At 44.0% G+C, this 27476-nt stretch overlaps 1 protein-coding gene across 1 annotated transcript in view; it reads right to left on the bottom strand.

The window, feature by feature from the left end:
- Positions 1-27476, bottom strand: part of LOC121276514 (DOMON domain-containing protein FRRS1L) — a 44271-nt gene that overhangs the window by 10056 nt on the left and 6739 nt on the right. The window contains exon 2 of the mRNA XM_041185015.1: positions 18373-18457. Within this exon, the coding sequence (XP_041040949.1) occupies positions 18373-18457 (85 nt within the window). The remainder of the gene's footprint in view (positions 1-18372; positions 18458-27476) is intronic.

The following is a 27476-nucleotide window of genomic DNA, read 5'->3' as shown; positions in this document are numbered from 1 at the left end:
TCCGCCTAGTGCGAGCTCCACATTTGTGATATGTTTTTGAATATTTTGATCATTTTTCCCATTTGTTTCAAGCCCTGACCCCATTCTCTTTCCCCCCAACCCCCATCTCCAGAATGGGTCAACAGTGACCTTCAAATCCAAGATGACAGCTACCTGAGCTTCAAAAACAACTATCAGAGCTGCCAGAAAAGGTTCAATGATGGTGGGCATCACTATCATGTTGATAGAGTTGATTGCTTGATCTTTATTGGACAGGATGGTTTCTATGCTCTGCACAAATCCTTGACACAAATTCTCCATTCTCTGAAATATTACATGCATGCTCGCTGGCAGGCTGTTCAGAGCATCTCACATTTCCTGGTATATGTCCATCAGTAGGGCACTTGAACCCTCCAACCATCCATGCCCTCCTCCCCACTCTAAAATGCAAGCATCCTCCAACTGTGTATGTTTGATGCGTTATTTCATACTGAAAACATTTCATTGCAACAGGTTTTCTGATGTCTTATTATAATTTTGAGTTTTTTCTTCTGTAGCCTGGGACGTCAAAGTCAGCATGCAAGTTCTTTGCAGCAGAGCTAGTATGTGATCTCACTCTGCAGTGAGCTGGCATCTTTGGGATTTTATTCCCTCTGCCCTAGCCTCCTCTAACCTTGCCTCAAGGTGCTATTATCAAAGTTGCTGCAACATCATGAAGACTAGCCTCCTCTCCCTCCAGTGGCAGAATTACATCCACAACTTCCCCAAGTAAAATGGAAGAGATGGACAGGGTTAGCTTTTAATGTTAAGGGACAGCAGAAAGATAAATGGCTCATGAAAGCCTCCATAGCGGTCATGCAGATCATAAAGGGAGAGACAGAAATAATAAGGGAAAAAGGTGATAAGATTTGAGGATACTCTATGCAATGTCTCCTCTGGCAATGCCAGTCAACATGATGCTGCCCCGTCCATGATGCTCAGCCCTTGGGAGTAGTGAGGTTGAAGGTAATACCTTGACAACTCTGGTAAGGCTACTGAACTTTTTTTGGCAGTGCAGCCATTTCCTTGGAGCTGAGCTTCTTACATTGAACTCTTCTGTAAAAACCTTCCAACTGCAGGTGGAATTGTTGCCTGCAAGGCTTTCTGCCTCTGAGGGGGAACTAGATTTCCATCCTCCTGTCCACTGCCTGCACCAGGATTTCCAAGGCAATATCAAAAAATCTTGGTGCCTTCTCATTACTTGCTGCAGCCACTTGTGTGTACAATCACTTCTGTGTACAAAATTATCTCCCTGTTGTCTGTAGCCAGTGTGCCTCCCCTTTAAGGGATGCTGACTGTATTTATGTGGCTTCAGAGATGCCCAATATTCTGCTCCAAATAGACATGCAGTCAATGAATAGTATGGGTAATTCTGGCACCATGCCTGCTTCATTATCATGATCATGAAGATGGTGTGCTGTTTTGGAGAATACCAACAAGCATGTGATGCACTCCCTGATGGCCTTTTTTTGGATGCAATCAAATTTCTAGGCCCATAGACCTGACTCTAAAAATATTTTTAAAAATTTGCTCTTTCCCTATTAGGTTCCCAGTTCCAAACCACACTTTGTAAATATTTTAAGTTTATTTGTCCTCCACACCAAGGGTTACAAGCCTCAAATCATGGGTAAAAATTAATGCCTCCCAAGACCCAATTCAACTCGTCAAATTTTGACTGCCAGTGTTTTACATAGAAATTGCATAGAAATGGCAGAGAAACAAGCCATTCAGCTCAACCAGTCCATGTCAGTGTTTATCCTCCATATGAACAGCAGTCTTGATACCCTGTGCCTCCATGTTCCTGAAGCCTTTTTCTTCCAAATCTAATTTATTTTTAAAATAACGATTTGGTCTCTGCTTCAATTGTTAACCATGGTAGCGCATTATGCATTTGCAACTGGGTGTAAAAGGTTTTCTCCCAATATCTGTCCTAATCTTATATGGATATCCACTTTTCTAGACCCCTCAACCACTGGAAACAGCCTTTTCTTATCCTAGCCTTTCATAATTTTGACCATCTCTACCAAATCACCTCAATCTCTTTCATTCTAATGAAAACAGCCCCCATTTTTTAAATCTTGTGTTTCCTCACATGAGGCACCATCCTAGTGAATATACTTTGTATTCTCTCTATTGACTCAACATCTTTCTTGTAGCTTGGAGTATAAAACTTCAGACAGTACTTCAACTGTGATTTTACTAAGATTTTATATGGATTCATTATTACATCTCAATGTTTATATACTATAATCCTTGCCATAAATCTGGTACTTTTTTTTTTTAAATGGCCTTATCTGCTTGGGTTCTTTTAATATCTTGTGAATCATTGCTCTTCCACATCTTCCAAACTTCCTAAAGTATTCCTTTCTAAATTATATCATTTCACATTTATTAACATGTAATTCTATGGCTATTCTTTGCCACTCTCTTCCCTTATCAATATTCCTTTGCAGCTAGCTTCCTCTAGTCCTCAGAATGATTTACTATGCCTCTAATATTAATGTTGTTGGCAAATGTAGACACTACTCCCTCCAGCCATCTATCCAAATTGTTGATGCACAGTGAACAAAAGAAGTTCCAGAATGCAGTGGAAGCCCACTATGAGAAACTATCTTTAACTCTGGCTATTTCTTCCCTTCTATCCATTTTAGGTGTAATTTGCTACCCTTTCCAAAATTCCACACTCTTTAATCTTCTCCAATAGTGTCCTATGTGGTAATTTGTTGAAGGCTTTCTAAAAGCTACACATACACCACATTCACTGTACTCCACAATCCAGTCCTTAGAAGAACTCTATTGGACTTTGTTGGGTTCTATACATAGAAAGTGGCTAAGTATCGAGAATATGATGTGAGCAGAGAGCACTGTTGGAAAGTTTGGCTAAGGTTACTATGGGAAATCTGAGTTTGAAATGAGTTCTGTGATTAAACAGGCTAGAGACTTTGACATAAAGAATCTATTTCTGATGGTTACAATTAAGGTCAGAACAAGAGAAACAAAGGCAGTAATTGAGGTGTTAGAAAAAGATGCAAGTGTTTTTGGTTAATCACAATATAACCTAAATGAAGAATGAATAATAGATCAGGTTATATGAGTAACAAAAGGAAAACTAATTATAAGTAGAAGGCTATACTGTGACTGGTAGAGAAATGCTAAAGGTCACACCTAAGCACTATCCTGGAAAAACAGGAACAAAATGTAGCCTAATAGAAATGTACTAAGTAGAACAACATTGAAGAGATGAGGCGTGAAGCCAAATTTCTGTATTGCAGAATTACACAAAATTGATTTCTATCATTTTTAGACAAAGACGATAACACATGGGGTAGAATTTTTCTGTCAGCGTGTGGGGCATGGGGCCCGCAAGCCGACACATAAAATGATGCGGGGTGACGTCAGGTGGAACTTAAGAAACCAATTCAGTTCATTAATGGACCTGCCCATCCAACCTTAAGGTTGGAGGGCAGGTTGGGAGCCCAGGCAGGCTTGTGAAAAAACATGAAACTTCATCCACTGGCGGAATGAGGCTTCATGAGGGTTTTTAAATTTTAATGAAAGGTTGCAATAAAAGTGATGGACATGTCCCAACTCATGTGACAGGGTCACATGAGGGGATATGGCAGGGAAAATTTTTAAACTCCTTTATTAAAAGTTTCAAACGGAGCCGATCTCCCTGAGGCAGCACTTAAAACTCGGAGATCTGCGCACTTTTTCACGCGCATGCGCGAAAGAGCACACTCCCAGCTGAGGGAATCCCCCCCGCCCACACAGGGAGCACATAGCGCTTGCTGGCGAATGTCATACTGGATGAGCCTTAACTGGCCCGCCCATGTAAAATGGCAGCCCGCCGATTGGGAGCCCGACTACTCTCACTCTCTCTCTTTCACCCCGCCACCCACACACACAATGGGGGGGGGGGTATTTTTCCCATGGTAATAAAATCAAATTACTGCAGATGCTGAAGACCTGAAATAAAAATTGAAAGTGCTGGAAAAACTTAGCAGGTCTGGCAGTATCTGTAGGCAGAGAAACAGAGTTAACATGTTGAGAAATGACTCTTCTGACTTGAAACCCTAATTCTGTTTCTCTTTCCATAGATGCTGCTTCCAACACTCATTGCTTTTATTACAAAAGCACATGCTGCTGTGGTTCCTTCATATCCTGTGACATCCATAGATGTGTTATAAGTGTAAAAGATAATGTACCCTTGTAGTCAGTGGGCAGCTTGAACTGAAGTCAGAAGAGGTCAATCTCAAGCTCAAGATTCCCAAAGTTCCACATAGTGGACTGTCTACATGCAGTAATGTGGGCTCAAATCAGTTGCCTGTTATTATGACTGATTTATCAACACAAGATAGGACAGAGAGCAGAAAATCTTCCAAATTTTATATTTAGATGCGAGACATGGTTTAGTTGACAGCACTCTCACCTTTGAGTCAAAGGTTGTGGGTTCCAATGTTACTCCAGAGACTTGAGGACAAAGTTGAAACTGACCTTCCAGTGCAGTGCCGTCTTTTGAATGAGACGATACACCAAAATCCCATCTGCTGTCTCTTATCTGTTAAGGATCCCCAGCACATTTTGAAGAATAAGGGAGTTTTCTTGGGGGTGTTCTGGCCAATATTGAACCTTCGACTAATCTAATGAAAACAGTTTTATCTTATCACAAGGCCTTTTCTGGGGCCTTGCTGATGCAATTTTGCTGCTGTAATTCCTAAATATGAGAGTATCATAGTATCTTTACAGTGTAGAAGGCGACCAATTGGCCCATTGAGTCTGCACTGGCTGTCTGAAAGAACATTCCACCTAATCCCACTCCCTTGCCTTATCCCCGTAACCTTGCACATTCCCTCTTTTCAGGTAGCAATCCAATTTCCTTTTGAATACCTCGATCAAACCTGTCTCCACCACCCTTTTAGGAAGTTTGGTCCAGAATCCAACCACACTTGGGGTGAAAACATTTTTCCTCACATCCCATTTACTCCTTTTGGCAATTATTTTGAATCTATGCCCTCTAGTTCTTGATGTCTAATCTTGTATTGATTATACATCAAAATTATTTAATTAGCAAAAGACCTTTCGGACATACTGAGGTAGTGAGAAGCGTTATAGAATGAACTTGCAGTTGTTTCTTAATCAAATAGTAAACGTCGCTGACACCAGATTCTCGGATCTATTATAAGGTAAATGACGAAAATTTATAATCATAATCTTCTTTTCTAAAATTTGTTTCGGTTGTTTCTAATTATTTTCTCCATTTAAATGTTTATTAATTTCATCTTTAATTAAACATTTCAGTATTTTCAGTAAGTCCACGGATGGATTTGAAAACAGTGAGAATTTTAAAATCAAGATGTTGCTTGACCAGGAGCCAATGTAGGTCAATGAGCACAAAGTGATAGGGCAACAGGACTTGCTGCATGTTATAACATGGGCAATATAGTTTTGGATGACCTCAAGTTAACAGAGAGTAGAGAGTGGGAGACCAGCCAGAAGTGCATTGGAATAGTTGAGTGTAGAGCTAACAAAGGCATGGATGAGGGTTTCAGCAGCAGGGGTGAAGTCGAGCAATGTTACTGAGGTGGAAAAAGGCAGTCTTAGAAATGGCACAAATATGAGGTCAGAAGTTCAATTCAGAATCAAATGCGACACTAAGGTTGCGAATAAATTGGCTTAATCTCAAACTGTTGCCAGGGAGAGTGAAGGAATGAATAGCTAGCGAATGGAAAACAAAAACAAAAATACCTGGAAAAACTCAGCAGGTCTGACAGTATCTGCGGAGTGGAACACAGTTAATGTTTCGAGTCCGTATGACTCTTCAACAGAACTAAGGAAAAATAGAAAAGAGGTGAAATATAAGCTGGTTTAAGGGGGTTGGGACAGGTAGAGCTGGATAGAGGGCCAGTGATAGGTGGAGATAGGTGTCATAGACAAAAGGACAAAGAGGTGTTGAAGCTGGTGATATTATGTAAGGAATGTGATAATAAAGGTACAGATAGCCCTGGTGGGGGTGGGGTGGGGGGAAGAGATCGAAATAGGCTAAAAGGCAGAGATAAAACAATGGATGGAAATACACTTAAAAATAATGGAAGTAGGTGGGAAAAGAAAAATTTATATAGATTATTGGAAAAAAGGAGATCGGAAAGGGGGTGGGGATGGAGGAGAGAGCTCATAATCTAAAATTGCTTAACTCAATATTCAGTCCGGAAGGCTGTAAGGTGCCTAGTTGGAAGATGAGGTGCTGTTCCTCCAGTTTACGATAACCTTCACTGGAATAATGCAGCAGGCCAAGGACGGACATGTGGGTATGAGAGCAGGGTGGAGTGTTGAAATGGCAAACGACAGGGAGATCTGGGTCATGCTTGCGATCAGACCGAAGGTGTTCCGCAAAGCAGTCACCCAGTCTACATTTGGTCTAGCGAATGAAGTTTGGAGCAAGAACTGAGACAATGGCTTCATTCTTTCTACTATTTCATTGAAGGACATTTCTGTTCATCCAGTCCTGGACCATCACAACATTTACAGCACAAAATAAGGTAATTCAGACAATTGTCTCCGTGCCAGCTGAAAAACAGCTTTCCAGCCTAATCCCACTTTCCAGCTTGTAGGCTATGACATTTCCAAGTGCATGAGCAAATACTATTTAAAAGAAATGAAGTTCTCTGCTTCTACCACCCTTTCAAGCAGAGTTCCAGATGCCCCATCGCCCTCTGCACAAAAAATATTTGTAAACTTTCTTCCAAATCATCTACCAATTACTTTAAATCCATGCATTCTGATTATTGACCTCCCAACTGACAGAAATATGTCCTTCCTATCCTCTGTCTAGGCCCCTCACAATTTTATGCACCTCAGTTAAAATTTCCCCTCAGCCTCCACTGTTCCAAAGAAACTCAATAGCCCAGTCTATTCAATTTTCCACCAGTTAAAATTCTCCAGTCTTGGCAACATTTTCATTAATTTCCCCTGTACCATCTGTTATGACACAGCAGTTGGTAAAGGCTGAGTTATTTAAATCCCAGAGGGAAATTTGAACAAATATCATAACCAATATTTTCAATTGGTATGTTTGAGATGCAGCACTGAATTCAGGAATAAAACCACCAAGCCTTAAGAGGTTTTTTTTATATAAAGCTAAATTAAACATTTCTTAATTTAACTAATTAAACACATAAACATGTCTACAAATTACTATCATAATAACTTTCAAATAAATCCCCAAATTAATCACTCCCAGGTAAATCTTCACCAAGGCAACAATAATCCACAGACTTTAAACAGACACCAGGCAAAGTACATTTGACCTTACGAATTCAAAATTTGGTTCCTTTGCAGATCCAAATGTAGGCTTACAGGCTGGATAGATCTTAAATGCCTCTGACTAACACACAAGCTCCTTTCTGTTTATACCTGGTTTCCCATTTGAATGTAAATTTTCCATTGCATTACTAGTTTTAATTTAAATTTTACCTCTCCTAACAATAACCCTTTCATTCCACCAATTTTATTAGTAATATAAACACATCGCTTGGCATCTCCCAGCTAGGTGCAAGATTTTGCCCATTCTTTTGAATGGTTTATTTAAAAAGCAAATTGCACTTTACCCTTTAACTTCCTTCAGCAGGATTTTTCAGTTGGCGTGGCGGGGGGGGGGCAGCCCCAACACACTGACATGTAAAATGATGCGCAATGACGTCATCTTGCTGAGTTGCGATGATTCATTAGGTGGGTGCGCGCTGGAGGCAGCTGCATGCCCGCTGGTATGTAAACAGCCCATTAAGGCCACTAAGGAACTAATTAAAGTAATTGTAAACCCTGCCCGTCCAATCTTAAGATTGGCGGGCAGGCGAAAAGGCTAAGCGGCCTTCGCGTTTTTTAGGAAACCTCATCCACGAGCGAGATGAGGTTTCATAAAGCTATTAATTAAATTTAAAAATGTTCATAAATATAAAATCTTGCCCCATCTCATGTGACACAATGAGGGGACATGTTTAAATACATTTTTAAACGTTTTATTTAACAATTTCAAAAGCCCTGCAATCTCCCGGCGGCAGCTTTGTGCCTCAGCGAAATTGAAGCGCTCTTTCACGCACATGCACAAAAGAGCACAGGCCCTGACTCTCCCTGCTCCTCCCGCCCAACCACTGCTGCTTGTGTCTTCCGCTGGGTGGGCCTTAACAGGCTCCGCAACCACTCCCACCCGCTCCCAGCGAGAGCGCCCGCTGCCTGAAAAACTTAATTAACATCTCAAAAAACTACTATACATCATAGTACCTAGACTAGCTGGCTTTAATCTAATTAAGACACACAAAGACACAAACATAGACACAGACCCTACTACAAGTCCAATTTAAAAATAATTTCCAATAATATTAGACATTAATATCTCTTCATTACATATCTCTAATGCGAGCACATCCTTTTTTTAAAAAATTCATTTATGGGATGTGGGCTTCACTGGCTGAGCCAGCATTTATTGCCCATCTCTAGTTGCCCTTGGAAAGGTGGTAGTGAGCAGCTTTCTTGAACCACTGCAGTCCATGTGGTGTAGGTACACCCACAGTGCTGTTAGGAAGGGAGTTCCCAGATTTTGACCCAATGACAGTGAAGGAATGGCGATATATTTCCAAGTCAGGATGGTGAGTGACTTGAAAGGGAACTTCCAGGTGGTGATGTTCCATGTATCTGCTGTCCTTGTCCTTTTAAATGGTAGTAGTCATGGGTTTAGGAGATGCTGTTGAAGGAGCCTTGGTGAATTCCTGCAGTGCATCTTGCTGCTGCTAGTGTGCGTCGGTGGTGGAGGGAGTGAATGTTTGTGGATGTGGTGCCAATCAAGCGGACTGCTTTGTTCTGGATGGTGTCAAGCTTCCTGAGTGTATTGTTGTGACTAATACAGGGCACTCCAGCGAAAGCCTAACTAGCATTTTATACAGAATCTCCCTGCCTCAGTTAATAAAGGAAGGTATCCCATATGCCTCCTTAATTATTTTATTTACCCATTCTGCTACCTTCAGGGATCCCTCCATTCTTCTACACTTCTCAGAATTCTACTCTTTATTGTGTATTTCTTTGCCCTGACGCCCTCCCCAAATGCGCTAACTCATAGTTCTCCAATTGAATTCATTTGCCAATTATCTAACCACCTGACCAATGCACTGATATCTTTCTGTAGTCTACAGCTTTTTTCCTCACAACTACTCAGCCAACTTGTGTCATCTGCAAACTTCTTAATCATGCTCCCTACATTTAAGTCTAAATCATTGATGTATACACTACAACCAGCAAGGGAACTAGTACCGAGCCCTGCACAACCCCACTGGAAATAGCCTTCCAGTCAAAAATAGCACCTGTCAACTATTAGCCACACTTCCTGCCAGTGAACAAATTTGCCACTTTTCCTTGGGTCCCATGAGCTTTACTTTTCTGACCAGCCTGCCAAATGTGACCTTGTCAATGGCTTTGCTAAAATCCATGTACACTATATCAATGCGCTGCCTTCATTGACTCCCCTTGTTACCTCCTCAGAAAATTCTATGAGGTTAGTCAGACGTGATCTTCCCTTATCAAATCCATATTGACTGTCCTTAATTAATCTGTGCCTTTCTAGGTAACAATTATTTCCAATAACCTGCACCAGCACTGAGGTTAGGCTGAATGCCTGTAATTATTTGGTCTATGCCTTTCTCCCCTTTTAAACAACGGTACAATGTTAGTCGTCCTCCAGCACCATGCCTTTAGCCAGAGTAAATTGGAAAATGACGGTCAGAGACCCCACGATTTCCTCCCTTGCTTCTCTTAATAGCGTGGGATACATTTCATCCAGGCCTTGCAATTTATAGATTCATAGAATGGTTGCAGCACATGAAGGAGGCCAGTCAGCCCATTGAGTCTGTGCTGGCTTGATGCAAGGGAAATTTAACTAGTCCCACTCCCTAACCCTTTCCATGTAACCCATGCAAATTCTCTCTTCAGGTGCTTACCCAAATCCCTTTTGAAAGCCACAATTGAATCTGCCTTCACCACTCTTTCAGGTAGTGCACTTCAAATTCTAACCACTTGCTGTGTAAAAAAAAATGTTTTCCTCATGTTGCCTTTGGTTCTTTTGCCAATCACCTTAAATCTGTGTGATTCTCAACCCCTCCATCAAAGGGAATAGTTTCTCTGTCTACTGTCCAGCTGCCACGATTTTGAAAACCTCTTTCAAATCTTGCAACCATCTCTTCTCTAAGAGAAACCAGTTTCTCCAATCTATCTTCATAACTAAGGTCTCTGACAAAAATAGGAGTGGTTCTGCCAAATCTAGACACCCCGGTCGTCTAGAGGAATACAGGGGAAGATCAAACAGAAAAAGAAAGCATACGATAGGCACAAAGAACTAAGCACTGCAGATAGCCTAGACAAATAGAGGAAGTGCAGGGACGAAGTAAGGAAGGAAATAAGGAAATCAAAGAGAGGGCATGAAAAAAGATTAGCAAGTAAAGTTAAAGATAACCCAAAGATGTATTTTATCAATTCATTAATGCTAAAAGGTTAGTTAAGGAAAAAGTGGGACCTATCAGAGATGAAGATGGAAACTTGTGTGTAGATGCAGAGGCCGTGGGAAGGGTTTTGAATGAATATTGTCTCCGTGTTTACAAAGGAAAGGGAGGATGTAAATATAGTAGTCCAGGAGGAACACTGCGAGATATTGGGCGGGATAGTCATAAAGAGAGAGGAAGTACTCGAAGGGTTGGAATCCTTAAAGTTGATAAGTCACCAGGGCCAGATGGTTTGTTTCTGAGGCTGCTGAAGGAAGTCAGGGAGGAGATAGCAGATGCTCTGAGGATGATTTTCCAATCTTCACTAATACAGGAGAGGTACTGGAGGACTGCAGAAATGCAAACGTAGTTCCATTGTTTAAAAAGGGATCAAAGGAAATGCCAAACAATTATAGGCCAGTTAGTCTTACATTGGTGGTGAGCAAATTAGTAGAATCAATCCTGAGAGATAGGATTAACTGTCATGTGGAAAGGCATGGACTAGTCAGGGATGGTCAGCATGGATTTGTTAAAGGAAGGTCTTGCCTCACAAATTTGATTGAATCCTTTGAGGAAGTGACAAGAAGGCTTGATGAAGGTAGTGCAGTGGATATTCTGTACATGGATTTTAGCAAGGCATTTGACAAGGTCTCACATGGCAGATATGTCAGGAAAGTAAAAGCCCATGGGCTTCAGGGTAATGTGGCAAACTGGATAAAAGGTTGGCTTTGTAACAGGAAATAAAGGGTAATGGTCAATGGATGCCCTTGCGGATGGAAAGTTGTCTTAAGTGGTGTTCCACAGGGCTCGGTGTTGGAACCCTTGCTGTTTGTGTTATATATTAACAACTTGGATGTGAACGTGGGGGCACGATTGCAAAATTTGTAGATGACACAAAGATTGGCCGAGTAGTGGATAGTGTACAGGATAGCCATAATCTCCAAAACGATGTAGATGGGTTGGTGGAGTGGGCAGTGAAGTGGCAGATGGATTTTAGCATACAGAAGTGAGGTCATACATTTAGGGAGGTCAAACAGTTACAGGGATTACACAACAAATGGGAATATACTAAGAGGGGTAGATGAAGTGAGAGATCTTGGTGTACAAGTACACAGGTCCCTGAAGGCATCAGTTCAAGCAGACAAGATTGTAAAGAAGGCATATGGAATGCTCTCCTTCACTGGCAGAGGCACAGAACATAAAAGTAAGGATATAATGTTGGAATTGTATAAAACACTGGAGGCCGCAACTGGAGTATTGTGTGCCGTTCTGGTCACCACATGACAGGAAGGACGTAATAGCTCTGGAGAGAGTGCACAGGAGGTTTACAAGAATGTTGCTAGGGTTAGAGAAGTGTAGCTACGAGGAGAGATTGGATAGGTTGGGGTTATTTTCCTTAGAACAAAGAAGGCTGAGAGGTGACTTGATTGAGGTGTACAAAATTGCGGGGAATAGATAGAGTGGACAGGGTAAAATTGTTTCCTTTGGTGGAGAATTCCGGAACCAGGGGACATAGATTCAAGATAAGTGGCAGAAGGTGTAGGGGGAACATGAGGAAGAACTTTTTTATGCAGAGGGTAGTGGGTGTCTGGAATTTGCTGCCCAAGTGGTGGTAGAGGCAGAAATTTTAAACTCTTTTAAAAAGCACCTGGATCTGCACCTTAAGTGCTGTAAACTGCAGGGCTATGGGCCGGGTGCAGGAATGTGGGATTAGAAAGGGCACCTGGGTGTCCTCGGGCTGGCATGGACAAGATGGGCTGAATGGCCTCCTTCTGTACTGTAACTTTTCTATCTTTCTAAGTCTCTCATCGCTGGAACACTCTCATAATTCCTTTCTCACCCTCTTCATGTCCTTCCTAAAAGGTGCGGTGCCTAGAATTGTCACAATACTCCTACTGAGGTCAATAAATGTTTGAAAGAGGTTCATCATGACATCCTTGCTTTTTCACTCTATGCTTCTATTTATAAAGTCCAAGGTCCCTCTTTCTATTTTATTATTCTTTCACGGGATGAATAATTATGTAATTGTAATAATGTTGAGTTAACATTGAGTATCTTTTTCATTTATTCATATTGACTTTCCTCATTCTTCCGATCAAAATTAATCCCTTCACATTTCTCTGCATTACATTGTCTGTTTCTTGTTCACACATTCCAACAGTTTGTCTATGTCCTCTTGAATTCTAATACTGTCCTCCTCACAATTCACAATACTCCCAAGCTTAATATTTCCTCTCTGTACTTTCAAATTTAAACCATGCTGCAATTTTCCCTCAGTAACTGAAATGTCCAAAAAGGGTTAAACAATTTTTTAAAAAATTAATAACATGATTAAACATGATTTGTCTTTTGTGTCCTTCAATGCCTTTGTAATGCTTTTTGCTTGAAGGCCTCAACTACCCAAAAATCTGAACCTGGAGGTGATAATTTTGCCCAGGGCTGTGTCTGAGAACTCAGTTCGGATTGTATAGTCTGAGCATGTGCAGTATACTTAATTATTAAGGATACACGGTTGCCATTTAGCCAGCCATACTGTTAATCATATTTTTTAACCTTCTAGCACCTTCTGCTCAGTAGCTTTACTTGAAATAATATTTTTTAAAAAGGACAAATTTCAAAACCTTTTAGTTAAATTTGTTTTTTTAAAAAAGACTCTGGGCAGAATTTTGCCCTTGGTGGGCGTGCGGGCCCCACTGGCTCAGCAGCGGGCAAGCAGCCGACCCCTGCTGCCGAAATGGGGCCCGCCACCATTTTGAGTGGGCGGGCCAATTAAGGCCTACCCAGCAGTCTGCCCGACAGGAAGCTTCCTGTGCGGGAGGGGAAGCGATTCCCCAGCTGTCAAAGTGCGCTGTTTCGTGCATGCGCGCGAAAGAGTGCTCATCTCCCTGAGACTAAGTGCTGTCTCAGAGAGAGCGCTGACAGTATAAAAATCTTTAAAAATTGAAATAAAAAAAGTAACATGTCCCCCTCATGTGACAATGTCACACGAGATGGGACATGTTAATAAGAAGCACAGAAACTTTATTACAGTTTTTTAAAACAGACATGAAACCTCATCCCGCCAGTGGATGAGGTTTCATGTTTTTTCAGAAGTCCATTGGGGCTCCTGGCCTGCCCGCCAGCCTTAAGGTTGGATGGGCAGGTCCTTTTGTTATCTTAATTATCCTGTCAATGGCCTCAATTGGCCATTGACAGGATGGCAGGCGGACAACTGATTTCGCCCGCCTTCCTAAAGATTTAAATGGACTGGGATGACGTCAGGGGTTCCTCCCGATGTCATCCCGCGTCATTTTCTTGTTGGCGAGCGGGCCCCGCCCCCAAATCGCCGACAGGAAAATTCTGGCCTCAGTGTTAAGATACAAAATGAAAACATTAAAATGCTCTGATTACATGCCTGTTACAGCTTCTGTTTTATGTTCTATAAAAGTATATTGAGCAGAGGGCAAGATGGAGAGTGGAAGAAACACTGGAATTAGAGAAAGCAATATGTGAGAAAGGCTTCGGGTGGAATTGTCCCAGAGTTGCACAAAGTGGAGTAGTGGGTGGGAAACGTGCCATATCGTCCCATTCCTGGCATGTTCTGTCACATTATTAATGAATTCATGGGAAACACTCCGGATTGCTGGCAGGCAGGCTCGGATTTGCCCACCACGCCGTGACCCTCGCTCCAGGCGCCATATTTAAAATGCATCAGAGCACAGCCTACTTCATGTCTACAGACTGCTCTTAACCAGAGATGGCCCAGAAAGCAAAGAAATGGCAGCCCCCTAATTTAGTGACCCCTCCCTGGGGCGCCTGCTGGATGCAGCGGAAGGCCACCGCGAATTCCTCTCCCCGCCCCCCCACCCAGCTCTGGCTGCAGGAGTTCCACCAGAGTCATCAATCTAGCCTGGGAGGCAGTGGCAGTCAGCACCAATGGAGCACAGGTCAGCCATACAGTGCAAGAGGAGGATAAATGCCCTCATCCATTCCGCCAGGGTAAGGCAACCACTTCACTCTCAGCTCACACTTACAAACCCATCACACATCCAGAGGGATCTCACATCTCAAGGGACAACACCTCTAACACTCAAACACACCCTCACTTCTCCATCTGGCTCATATCCTCTGGAACTCGCCTCTTCATCCCATTCATGGTTCTGCTCACCACAGACATTCCATGCAGTGTCATGTGTCCTGCTCACACTCTCTCCATCTGTTTTCATGCAAAAGAAGCTGACTCACAACAACAGGGTAAGGTCTCAGGCCAGGGGTGGCATGGCCCACACTCACTGAGGAGCATGCCATTGCGCTGACTGATGAGGACGTGGACCATGCCTGTGGCGAATGTGGGATCGGCAGTGAACATCCACCTGAGGAACCTGACCATCCCTCTCTCTACGCAACTGTGAGTGCTCTCTCTCCTGCTTTTGATTCTGCTGCCATGCACAAAGTATTTCTACTTTGGTTCACAGGGAGCTCTGCCAAGCAACTGACATCCTCAGCCAGCCAGTCCCTCAGCTCCATCCATGTCCTCACCTCCAGCCAAGAGGACACCTCCTACATTGAAGAGCTGGAAATAAGCAGCCTGGGAGATCTGTTCTGTATGTGCGTTTACCCACATCCTCCACCAGTGCAGAGAGACACACCACAGTAGAACCTAGATGTAGAGCAGCATTCAGGTTCACAATCTGGTGGTCACCACACGGACACGTATCCGCAGCAGAAGGCAGGTTCAGCTGAGCTCCCCGGCACTTAGAGGACAGCTGGGGAAGTGGCATCTGTGAGGTCCGAGTCAGATGATGAGTCTCTGGATTTGGCCTTTCAACTCATCCTGGACAGTCAACAGCAGGCAGGGAAATATTACGCCCTCAACAGAGTGGCACGCAAGTTGGAGGAGTGTGTCCGCCTTCTCTCTGATGAAGTGTTGCACACATATGCGTGCACTGAGGTCTCCATGGGAAGGATGGTGGATGCCATGGAGACCCTGGACCAGCAGAACACGGAGATGCGTGCAGACCTGCACTCCATCACGGTAGCCATGGGTGAGTTCCTGCAGTGGCAGTGTGAGGGAAACAGGGCACCTCAACGTCTTTCCAGGTGCTCCTTCCTTTCAAGAAGTCAGGCCAGGGCCCTCGGGGACCCGAAGGGAGGAGCAACAGCAGCTGGACATCTTTGGGTCATCCACTCAGGAATCTCAGAGGCTGTCTGCCCCCTCCAAGACCCCTTTGCCTGTGACCCCCTCAACCTCATCCTCTGTCACCACAGAGGGAGCAGCTGGCCCACAGTAGGACAGCCAAAGCAAGCTGGGACCCTCATAGGTTCAGCTCTCCAGAGGACTCACAGATGATGTATCTCCACCCACACGTTGATTACACTCCCATGCAGCACTTGTGCTCATCCAACACAACGCTCTGCTCACTTTCAATTGCAACAGTGATGGGCATAGTCAAGCTTTTGATCAGCTTCCCTGTCCTTTCCGCTCCCCCAGTCACCCATATCTTCTCCCCCATCACAGTCGACCCCCCCCCCTTACATCACCTTTCACCTCCTCACTGTCAACTACCAATCTGAACCCTTGTCTTTCCAGGATGTCCAGGTGAACACGCATGTTCCCTACCTACCTGATAGTCCCATTCCCATCCATCTTGACCTCCCTGACCAACTCCTTCCCACCCCCAGGGTCTGTGTCTGACTCCGTGACCTCATCAACCACCCTCGCCGTGCCTTCTCACCCCCCATCCTTCGGGCTCCCTCTGCCCATTCTCATGCTCACCATTCTTTCCTACCACCCTCAGTTCGCTCTCCAGGGGCAGTCATTGGCTCCACAGATCCCTCCCTTGCACATTAACTTGGACATCCCCATCCCTTACTCCACCCTACTCCATTCCCCAGACGCCTGCCCCCCCCACTAAAATCCCTCCACCCCTGGCACACCGTTCCCCCCTCAGAGCTCCTTCCCCCCTCCAAACTCCCTCCCTTACACCTACCTCACTTGCTGCATTCTCTCTCGTTACACCTTCCACACCCTGTACTTCCTCCTCCCCCTCCCTGCCGCCATCTTTGTCCCTCAACTTTCAATCTCACCTTTGTTCCCCCACTTCCAACCTCACCTTCCTTCCCACCACCACCCTCCCCAGGTGCACCTTCCTCTTCCAATTGCACTGGACCTTCTTCTCACCCCTCTTGCCGATCATCTGTGGCAGCCCACGGTGAAAACTGTATTGTTCCAAGGCAGACCCGAGAAGTCAACAAGTGACCTCCCACCTTCTATGAGCTGCTTCATGATGAAGCCAAGTCCATGAGAACCCACCCAGCATGCGATGCACATATTCCTCCAGGATCCGGTAGCTGTAGGGCTCCAGCATCTTCTGCTTCTTGGATGTCCGCAATTTGAGCAAGACCCTAATGCTATGTCCCGACTTCTACATGTCACATTTGTCCAAACGTGTTCTGGGCTAGTGTGTTTTCCTGCTGGCATAATGGTAATCTGGCATGGGAGAACAATTTCAGTGGGCCTTACTTTGCATCCCATTACCGGATGCAAATTGGGTTCACGCCGGCCTCCTGTGGCATTCATGTTCTGTCCACCACACCATTGGATGATCCCGCTGTGATTTTATTCTGGCGTGAAACCAATTTTTGGCCTTCTCACTACATTGTCTCCCGCATCCCCCATCGTCTGCCATGATGCCTGATGCCAATGAAGCCAGAAAATTCCGGTCTTCATGTTAATGTTAGTTTGTTTGTTTTAAAGACAGCAATTGAATTTTGAAGTCAAATAACATTCCCACCTGAAAATGAGACAGATGCTGATACATATGAAAGAGAAAGCAGCAGACAGATGGCATCTTTTCTCAAGCTAAGGCTGGGATTTTCCAGTCCCACTCGCTGCTGGGCTGGAAATTCCCACCTAAAGTCAACGGACTTTTGGCTGTTCCGTCACATTCTTTTATCCTGCCTATAACGATTTCTGCAGGACCAGAAAATCCCAGCCTAAGTCGATTTTATTTTAAACAGCAAGTTGAATTTCGAAGGCAAACATGAAGTAATCAGATAGGTAGGGAGGTAGGAAATTCACTGGTTGAAAGTGACAGGGCCTTTAACAGGTTGAGTGTCAGTAGGGGAGTAGACAAATTGTTTAAAGATCAGGTGAGTGACAGCAGAATAAAGGGGAGATAATTATACATTGAGGATTGAACAGATATTTAAAAAGGGGAAGGAAAAGTGATAGTGATTGAGAGGAAATGGGGCAGTAAACCGTTAGATGAAGTTTAGGAAATGTAAGAAATGTTACATGCTGGGAAGAAGCACGGGCAGTTGGATGAGGAGATATGGAGGGAGCTACTAAGAGCCACATGTTTTCCTCAACCCTACCTTAAGAGCAGCTCTTTTCTTTGCCACATCAGGTCATGCCACCATCATCATTCTCCAAAGGAAAGACAAAAATGCCAGAAGATGACAAAGTGAGAAGGGAAGAATGGTTAAAAGAGTAGAGAAAGAGAAATTCAGGCATGCAGTGAACCCAATTGGTTGGGTACTGGTATTTATGTTAGTAGGGACTGTGGGAGGAGGCCAGGCTTTGAGATAAGGACTGCAACGTGATGTGGCTGATCTGCAATGTTGTGGGATTTATGGAGGAGCAGCTATCAGGTGTTGTTTTAAAAAAAAATTGTGGTTGTTATGAGTGTTATTGACTATTGTTGAATTCTGATCACCAGAAATCTGGGAGGAAAGGAATGTTGATATATTGCAATTATCATGGCATCACTGTTATAAGTTTTCCAACAAAACATTAGTTTGATCATGGCTTCATCAGGTGGCATTTAGAAAATAAATCTGCAGTTCTGGTACCCACCTAAAGCAGCCTTTAGTTTTTCCACAATCATCTACGCGAATTTTTGCAAAAGGGTCCACTGGAGGAGGGGATGGGAAGGCATAATCTGCAATACAAAAATTATAAAATACTATGATCATGACCAAAGAAAACATTTATTTTGACACTATTGGTTGAATAAGAACATAAGAAATAGGAGCAGGAGGGGGCCATTTGCCCTCTCAAGCCTGGTCCACCATTAAGACCACGGCTGATCTGATTTTGGCCCTAACTCCACATTCCTGTCTGCCTTCCCCACCCTCAGAACCTGTGATTCCCTTGTAGATCAAAAATCTGTCTAACTCAGTCTTGAATATATTTCATGGCCAGCCTCCACTGCTCTCTGGGGTAGAGAAATCCAGAGATTAATGACCCTCAGAGAAGAAATTCCTCCTCAACTCTGTCTAAAATGGGAGACCCCTTATATTGAAAATGTGCCCCTCGTTCTAGATTTCCCCATCAGGGGGAACATCCTCTCAGCATCTATCCTGTCAAGCCCCCTCCAAATTTCATGTTTCAATAAAGATCACCTCTCATTCTTCTAAACTCCAAAGTGCATAGACCCAAACTACTCAATCTTCCTCAAAACAACCCCTTCATCCCAGGGATCAATCTGGTGAGCCTTCTCTGAACTTGCTCCAGAAAAAGCATGTTCAGGCCCGTGTCTCTGGAAATAGTTTGGAGGCAGCCACAAGGGCTGCCGAGTACCATGGCAGACTGGTTAAAAGGCCCACTTCGGTGCTCTGGAACTCCATCCCGATTGTTTTTTTTGATATTACACCTTCCGGCCATCACCCCTCACCTTCACCCAGTCCCTATCCACACCAACACTTGCTTCCACCCACCCTCAGGGCCCCTTGTGCCCTCTATGTAAACCTATGCCTCTCCACCCATCCCCAATGGCCCCTCATGTCCTCCATGCCAACCAATGTACACCACTCATCTTGTGCCCATTATAGCCACTATTCCAACTTAGTACCAACTCATGCCAACCCATGTCCTCACCCACCACCCTTTGTCCTTACACTCTCCATGTCAATTTACCATGGGCAGACCTCAGAACTTTATTTTGTATCAGTATGGCTCATAACTACTACAGACATCTCTTGATAAAAGCCTATTCAATTCTTTTAAATCCTCTCAGGTATCCCACATCAAAGACAGCAAAACCCTGAATAATCACTTGGAGCTGTCAACCAAACTGTAAACATAGAGGCCCCCACTGTGATGATAGGTTGTGGAAGCAGTCAAAATACTGTAATGATAGCCCTTAGGGTTATGTCAACAAACAGCTCTTGAAAATGCATGTACCAATTTTTTCCAACACAGAGACACAGCAGAGTTTTTTTCCCCAAATTTAAAGGACAGGGGATTTAAAAAACCTGATAACTTGACAGTTTCACAGTCTTTATCCATCTTTTCTGAGCATTTATGTCTACCTATAAAAATTGTAAGTCCACATTGCAGGAAATGGACCTCGCTCCAGTGAAAATGGGATTTGTTTGAAGTAAGCACAGAGTTCAACTGTTCCTGCTCGTTTGGATTTCCTGCATCTATAAAGTACATACCACCCCCTTTCCCCTACTGGAAAATAGGATGTTAGAAATGGGGCAGGACTTCTGCTTCCAGGGTCCTGGCACCATTTTGGATAAGGAATCTCCAAGACTCTGAAATCCAAGCCTAGGTGTAATCTCTCCAGTGCCCTACAAAGTCCTAGCAAGACTCCCCTTCTTTTATACTCTACCCCCCTTTGCAATAAAGGTCAACATTCCACTTATCTTCCTGATTATTTGCTATACCTGCATAATAACTTTTGATGAATTATGTTGGAGGGCACTCAGCTCCCTTGGCACCTCAGCATTCCACAGTCTCTTTCCCTATTTATATAATATTCTGCTTTACTAATTTTCCCAACTGAAGTGGACAACCTCATACTCCATCTGCCAAATTTTTCCCACTCACTAAACCTATACATATCCTTTTGCAGACTCTTTCATGTCTTCCTCACAACTTGCATTCCTACTTATTTTTGTATCGTCAGCAAATTTGGTTACAATACACTCTGTTCCTTCATCCAAGTCATTAATATAGCTTCTAAATAGTTGAGGGTCCAGCACTGATCCCTGTGGTACTCTACTAAGTTAGAATTTGTCAACCTGAAAAAAATCCATTTATCCCAACACTCTGTTTCCTGTTAGTTATACTCCATCCATGCTAATATATTAATCCCAACGACATGAGCTCTTATCTGGTGTAGCAATCTTTTATGTGGCGCCCTTTTGAATTCCTTTTGGAATTCCAAATACACTACATCTACTGATTCCTCTTTATCAACCCTGCTTGTTACATCCTCAAAGAACCCTAATAAATTGGTCAAACACGATTTCCTTTTCATAAATCCATATTGATTCCACTTGATTGTATTATGATTTTCTAAATGTCCTACAACTACTACTTCTTAATAGATTCCAGCATTTTCCCAATGACAGAGGTTAGGCTAATTGTACTATAGTTTCCTGCTCTCTGTCTTCCTCCTTTCTTGAATAGCTACATTTGCAGTTTTTCAATCCGTTGGCACCCTTCCAGGATCTAGGAAATTTTGGAAGATTGCACCCAATGCAGCCATTTCTTTTATGACACAAGGATGCAGGTCCAGGAGATTTATCTGTCTTTTAGCCTCATTAGTTTTCCTAGTACTTTCGAAGTTCCTGCCTTCCTTTTATCCCTTGATATTTTTACTATTCTTGGGATACTTTTTGTGTCTGCTACTGTGAGGGCTGATAAAAAATACTTGTTCAAAGTCTCTGCCATTTCCCAGTTTCCCATTAGTTATTCCCCAGTCTCATCCTCTAAGGGACCATCATTTATTTTAGTTCCTCTCTTCCTTTTTATATACTTGTAGAAACTCTTACTATTTATTTTTATACCTCTTGCTGATTTAGTCTCATTCTAAGTTCTCCTTCTATTACTTTTTTAGTCATTCTTTGCTGGTTTCTTCTGGCCTACCACTAATTTTTAGAACATTGTATGCCTTTTCTTTCAATTTGATACCATCTTTAACTTCCTTAGTTAGCCATACATGATGCATCCTTCTCATAGAGTGTTTCTTTTTCAGAGGAATATATCTTTATTGAAAACTATGAAATATCTCCATAAATGTCTGCCATAATGAATCAGCAAACAAAGTAAACATTTACTGTTATTTTTGCCTGGTAACAGTTTATTTAATGTTCTTGCATTATCATTAACCAAGATTATCACCTAATTTTACGTGCATTTAATAACACCATACATTCAACATTAATTACAGATTTCTGTAGTAGAAAATCACTGCTGAAATTGCACTGACAATAAATTTGAGCAACTATTTTCCTTCTCTTGTTACAATGTCACAGAGCTAAATTCACACGAGCAAGCCACATGGGTTGCTACAGCACATTCTCTTTCTAATTTATGGGTTGTTTTAATTATATGTTCATTCCAACTAAGGTGGGGGCTGGGAAGGGCTTGGAAAGAGGCAAGGGTGGTGAGAAATTAGATCACAATTGTTGCTTCACACAGTTGAATTGTAATGATCTCAAGGGAAACAATTAACTTAAAAATTCAAATTCCTCGTTATTATTAACTAAAAAAATTACACATGGCTTTATGTTTTAAACTAAAACTTTTACTGTACAAGAGTTAAACAAAAATGACTAAATTATATATTTCATAAACACTTATTCTTTAAGCCCAAAAATCTCGACAGTATACTCCTTATTCCAATGTTACTTCTACCCAATGGTTCCAATATACCTTTACAGGATCTTGAGGATTCCTTCATTCTCCTGGGACCAAACCAAGGAGCACCACAGTTCTCAGGAATTCACTGATTCTCCTCAGTATTCCCACTATTTTCCAAGGCATGGGATTTCTAGGGGTCCTTCCACTAACATCCATCTGGGTTGTTAATCACAATATGTGCTTGTCATGGAAGAATGAGTCCAAAGCTAGTCTTTTACCTCAAGCAGGTTTATTCTCAAGACAGCTCTGCAGTAAAGCAGACTCTACCAGTCCTTTCCACACTGGAGTGTTACAGCTGTACCCATTTATAGGTAAGCCAGCGCCCATCACCCACTTTAACAATGCAGTTGTCTTAACAATGAAAATGCTATACAATGTAATTGGCAGTCAACAAGAAGATTGGTATTGGACCTTGACAATGTAATTACTGATACATTGGCAAAGGTAACCCTCTAACTCTCTTTAAGCACCTAGTTTGTGGATACCCCAGTTCAAGCATGGGCCTCATTGCTTTCTTGCTGAGTGATTCCAAAATCAGAGAAACCCTTGGTTTTTGATAGCCCTTTGCTTCTGATCTACAGCTTCTGGACAATTTTTGCTTTCCTTGTTAAAACGGCTTCCGTTGTCCAACTGCAACAGCTGGCAGCTATCTGTCTCTGCCTGTTTCTAAGTTGTTCCAGCCATAGGTGTAAACTGCCTGTGTCTGTGAGAAAACATACAGATAAACCCAAAACAAAAAATCTCCCTGTAATGCACCTGCAAGGCAGCATGTCACACCTTGGATCTCCCAGATAAAGATGTTAACTAATTAACTTCAATTCCCACAACCTGTCCTTTGATCTGAAAAGTATATGGATATTTTAAGACCTTCCCTTGTTTACCAGCTGCCTTCCAGCCTTTCCTTGATCTGGGAAATTACATGATTGATTTAAACCCCTTATGAAGTCAATTGTAGACATTGCATCTCCACCAAAAAATTCAAAGAGGCCAACCATTATTTAACGTTATCCCAATTCTGACTTTATTAAATAAGCACATGCTACCCCTTGAATGGCAATTACTTCAGTTCTGCTTAGCAGCTTCTTATCAAGGGTTTCCATTCATCTTACATTTAACAATTCAATTCCAAACTAAATTTATATACCGAAAACATACAAATCATGAAATTAGACATTTTCACACCTCCCCAGAGGGAAAAGTAAAAACACAACACCATTATGATATAAAAACAAAAATGCGGATGCTGGAAATCCAAAACAAAAACAGAATTACCTGGAAAAACTCTGCAGGTCTGGCAGCATCGGCGGAGAAGAAAAGAGTTGACGTTTCAAGTCCTCGTGACCCTTCAACAGAACTAGGTGAATCCAAGGAAGGGGTGAAATATAAGCTGGTTTAAGGTTTGTGTGTGTGTGTGTGTGTGTGTGTGTGGTGGCGGGGGGAGGGGGGGGAAGAGAAGTGGAGGGGGGTGGTGTGGTTGTAGGGACAAGCAAGCAGTGATAGAAGCAGATCATCAAAAGATGTCACAGACGAAAGTACACATAGGTGTTGAAGTTGGTGATATTATCTAAATGAATGTGCTAATTAAGAATGGATGGTAGGGCACTCAAGGTATAGCTCTAGTGGGGGTGGGGGGGAGCATAAAAGATTTTAAAATATTTAAAAATAATGGAAATAGGTGGGAAAAGAAAAATCTAGATAATTTATTGGAAAAAACAAAAGGAAGGGGGAAGAAACAGAAAGGGGGTGGGGATGGAGGAGGGAGTTCAAGACCTAAAGTTGTTGAATTCAATATTCAGTCTGGAAGGCTGTAAAGTGCCTAGTCGGAAGATGAGGTGCTGTTCCTCCAGTTTGAGTTGGGCTTCATTGGAACAATGCAGCAAGCCAAGGACAGACATGTGGGCAAGAGAGCAGGGTGCAGTGTTAAAATGGCAAGCGACAGGGAGGTTTGGGTCATTCTTGCGGACAGACCACAGGTGTTCTGCAAAGTGGTCGCCCAGTTTACGTTTGGTCTCTCCGATGTAGAGGAGACGGCATTGGGAGCAACGAATACAGTAGACTAAGTTGGGGGAAATGCAAGTGAAATGCTGCTTCACTTGAAAGGAGTGCTTGGGCCCTTGGATGGTGAGGAGAGAGGAAGTGAAGGGGCAGGTGTTACATCTTTTGCGTGGGCATGGGGAGGTGCCATAGGTGGGGGTTGAGGAGTAGGGGGTGATGGAGGAGTGGACCGGGTGTCCCGGAGGGAACGATCCCTACGGAATGCTGCCGGGGGGGGGGGTGAAGGGAAGATGTGTTTGGTAGTGGAATCATGCTGGAGTTGGCGGAAATGGCAGAGGATGATCCTATGAATGCGGAGGCTGGTGGGGTGATAAGTGAGGACAAGGGCGTCCCTATCATGTTTCTGGGAGGGAGGAGAAGGCGTGAGGGCGGATGCGCGGGAGATGGGCCGGACACGGTTGAGGGCCCTGTCAACGACCATGGGTGGAAAACCTTGGTTAAGGAAGAAGGAGGACATGTCAGAGGAACTGTTTTTGAAGGTAGCATCATCGGAACAGATGCGACGGAGGCAAAGGAACTGAAAGAATGGGATGGAGTCCTTACAGGAAGCGGGGTGTGAGGAGCTGTAATCGAGGTAGCTGTGGGAGTCTGTAGGCTTGTAATGGATATTGGTGGACAGTCTATCACCAGAGATTGAGACAGAGAGGTCAAAGAAGGGAAGGGAAGTGTCAGAGATGGACCACATGAAAATGATGGAGGGGTGGAGATTGGAAGCAAAATTAATAAGTTTTTCCAAGACCCGACGAGAGCATGAAGCAGCACCGAAGTAATCATCGATGTACGGGAGAAAGAGTTGTGGAAGGGGGCCGGAGTAGGACTGGAACAAGGAATGTTCCACATACCCCATAAAGAGACAGGCATAGCTGGGGCCCATGCGGGTACCCATAGCCACACCTTTTACTTGGAGGAAGTGAGAGGAGTTGAAGGAGAAATTGTTCAGTGTGAGAACAAGTTCAGCCAGGCGGAGGAGAGTAGTGGTGGATGGGGATTGTTCGGGCCTCTGTTCGAGGAAGAAGCTAAGGGCCCTCAGACCATCCTGGTGGGGGATGGAGGTGTAGAGGGATTGGACGTCCATGGTGAAGAGGAAGCGGTTGGGGCCGGGGAACTGGAAATTGTTGATGTGACGTAAGATGTCAGAGGAATCACGGATGTAGGTGGGAAGGGACTGGACAAGGGGAGAGAGAAGGGAGTCAAGATAACGAGAAATGAGTTCTGTGTGGCAGGAGCAAGCTGACACTATCGATCTACCGGGACAGTTCTGTTTGTGGATTTTGGGTCGGAGGTAGAAGCAGGCCGTCCGAGGTTGGGCGACTATCAGGTTGGAAGCTGTGGGAGGAAGATCCCCAGAGTAGATGAGGTCAGTGACAGTCCTGGAAACAATGGCTTGATGTTCAGTGTTGGGGTCATGGTACAGGCAGAGGTAGGAGGAAGTGTCTGCGAGTTGACGCTCAGCCTCCGCGAGGTAGAGGTCAGTGCGCCAGACAACAACAGCACCACCCTTGTCAGCGGGTTTGATGACAATATCAGGGTTGGACCTGAGAGAACGGAGTGCAGTAAGTTCAGAGAGAGAGAGATTAGAATGGGTGAGAGGAGCAGAGAAATTGAGACGACTAATGTCGCGCCGACGGTTCTCAATGAAAAGATCAAGAGAAGGTAAGAATCCAGAGGGAGGGCTCGAGGTGGAGGGAGAATATTGGGGATGGGAAAAAGGATCCATTGAACGGGGAGAGGACTCCTGCCCAAAGAAGTGAGCCCGGAGACGAAGACGGCGGAAGAAGAGTTCAGCATCGTGCCGAGCCCGAAATTCATTGAGGAGAGAACGTAAGGGTATGAAACTAAGTCCTTTGCTGAGCACTGAACGTTCAGCATCGGAGAGGGGAAGGTCAGGGGTTATAGTGAATACACGGCTGGGGCTGGGATTGTAAGGTGGGGTGGGGACGGAGGAACAGGCAGGGGTGGAGGGTCCTAGATGGGTGTTGGTGTCGATGAGTTGTTGGAGCTTGCGTTCCTTAGCACTTGAGAGAAAGAGAAAAAGTTTCTTGTTGAGGCATCGGATGAGGCATTTCCATTTCTCCATTTCCCTCCTGGTGTTTGACAAGGTGTTTACTAAAACCCGCTTTCACAGCCATATCTCCTTTCTCAGTGACTGTCTCCGTCTCCGTCTTACCCCATGTGGATTTCAACTGAAATTCCACCCCTCATGTTTCGAACCCACCCAGGATTACAGGTATCTCCGGGACACAAAACGTTTCTCGGACTGCTGTTCCCGTCACATTCTGAAATCCACACTCAGTGCCATGCGCCGCCATATGAACACACTCGACCTCTCCCTCCAGCAGCACCGCCGCACCCTTTTTCAAAACTGCGCATGCCCCCACTTTCATTTTATTCTTCATCTCATCCGACGCCTCAACAAGAAACTTTTTCTCTTTCTCTCAAGTGCTAAGGAACGCAAGCTCCAACAACTCATCGACACCAACACCCATCTAGGACCCTCCACCCCTGCCTGTCCCTCCGTCCCCACCCCATCTTCCAATCCCAGCCCCAGCCGTGTATTCACTGTAACCTCTGACCTTCCCCTCTCTGATGCTGAACGTTCAGTGCTCAGCAAAGGACTTAGTTCCAGACCCTTACGACCTCACCTCAATGATTTTTGGGCTCCGCACCAAGCTGATCTCTTCTTCCGCCGCCTTGGTCTCTGTGCTCACTTCTTTGGGCAGGAGTCCTCTCCCTGTTCAACGGATCCTTTTACCCATCTCCAATATTCTCCCTCCACCTGGACCCCTCCCTCTGGATTCTTACCTTCTCTTGATCTTTTCATTGAGAACTGTCGGCGTGACATTAGTCGTCTCAATTTCTCTGCTCCTCTCACCCATTCTAATCTCTCTCTCTCTGAACTTAATGCACTCCGTTCTCTCAGGTCCAACGCTGACATTGTCATCAAACCCACTGACAAGGGTGGTGCTGGCACACTGACCTCTACCTCGTGGAGGCTGAGCGTTAACTCGCAGACACTTCCTCCTACCTCTCCCTGGACCATGACCCTGCCACTGAATATCAAGCCATTGTTTCCAGGACTGTCACTGACCTCATCTCCTCTGGGGATCTTCCTCCCACAGCTTCCAACCTGATAGTCGCCCAACCTCGGATGGCCTGCTTCTACCTCCTACCCAAAATCCACAAACAGAACTGTCCCGGTAGATCGATAGTGTCAGCTTGCTCCTGCCACACAGAACTCATTTCTCGTT

The sequence above is a fragment of the Carcharodon carcharias genome, chromosome 3 (assembly GCF_017639515.1).
Source record: "Carcharodon carcharias isolate sCarCar2 chromosome 3, sCarCar2.pri, whole genome shotgun sequence".
Taxonomy (NCBI): domain Eukaryota; kingdom Metazoa; phylum Chordata; class Chondrichthyes; order Lamniformes; family Lamnidae; genus Carcharodon; species Carcharodon carcharias.
The sequence above is the reverse complement of the archived record's forward strand: the minus strand, read 5'-3'. Positions and strand labels throughout refer to the sequence as shown.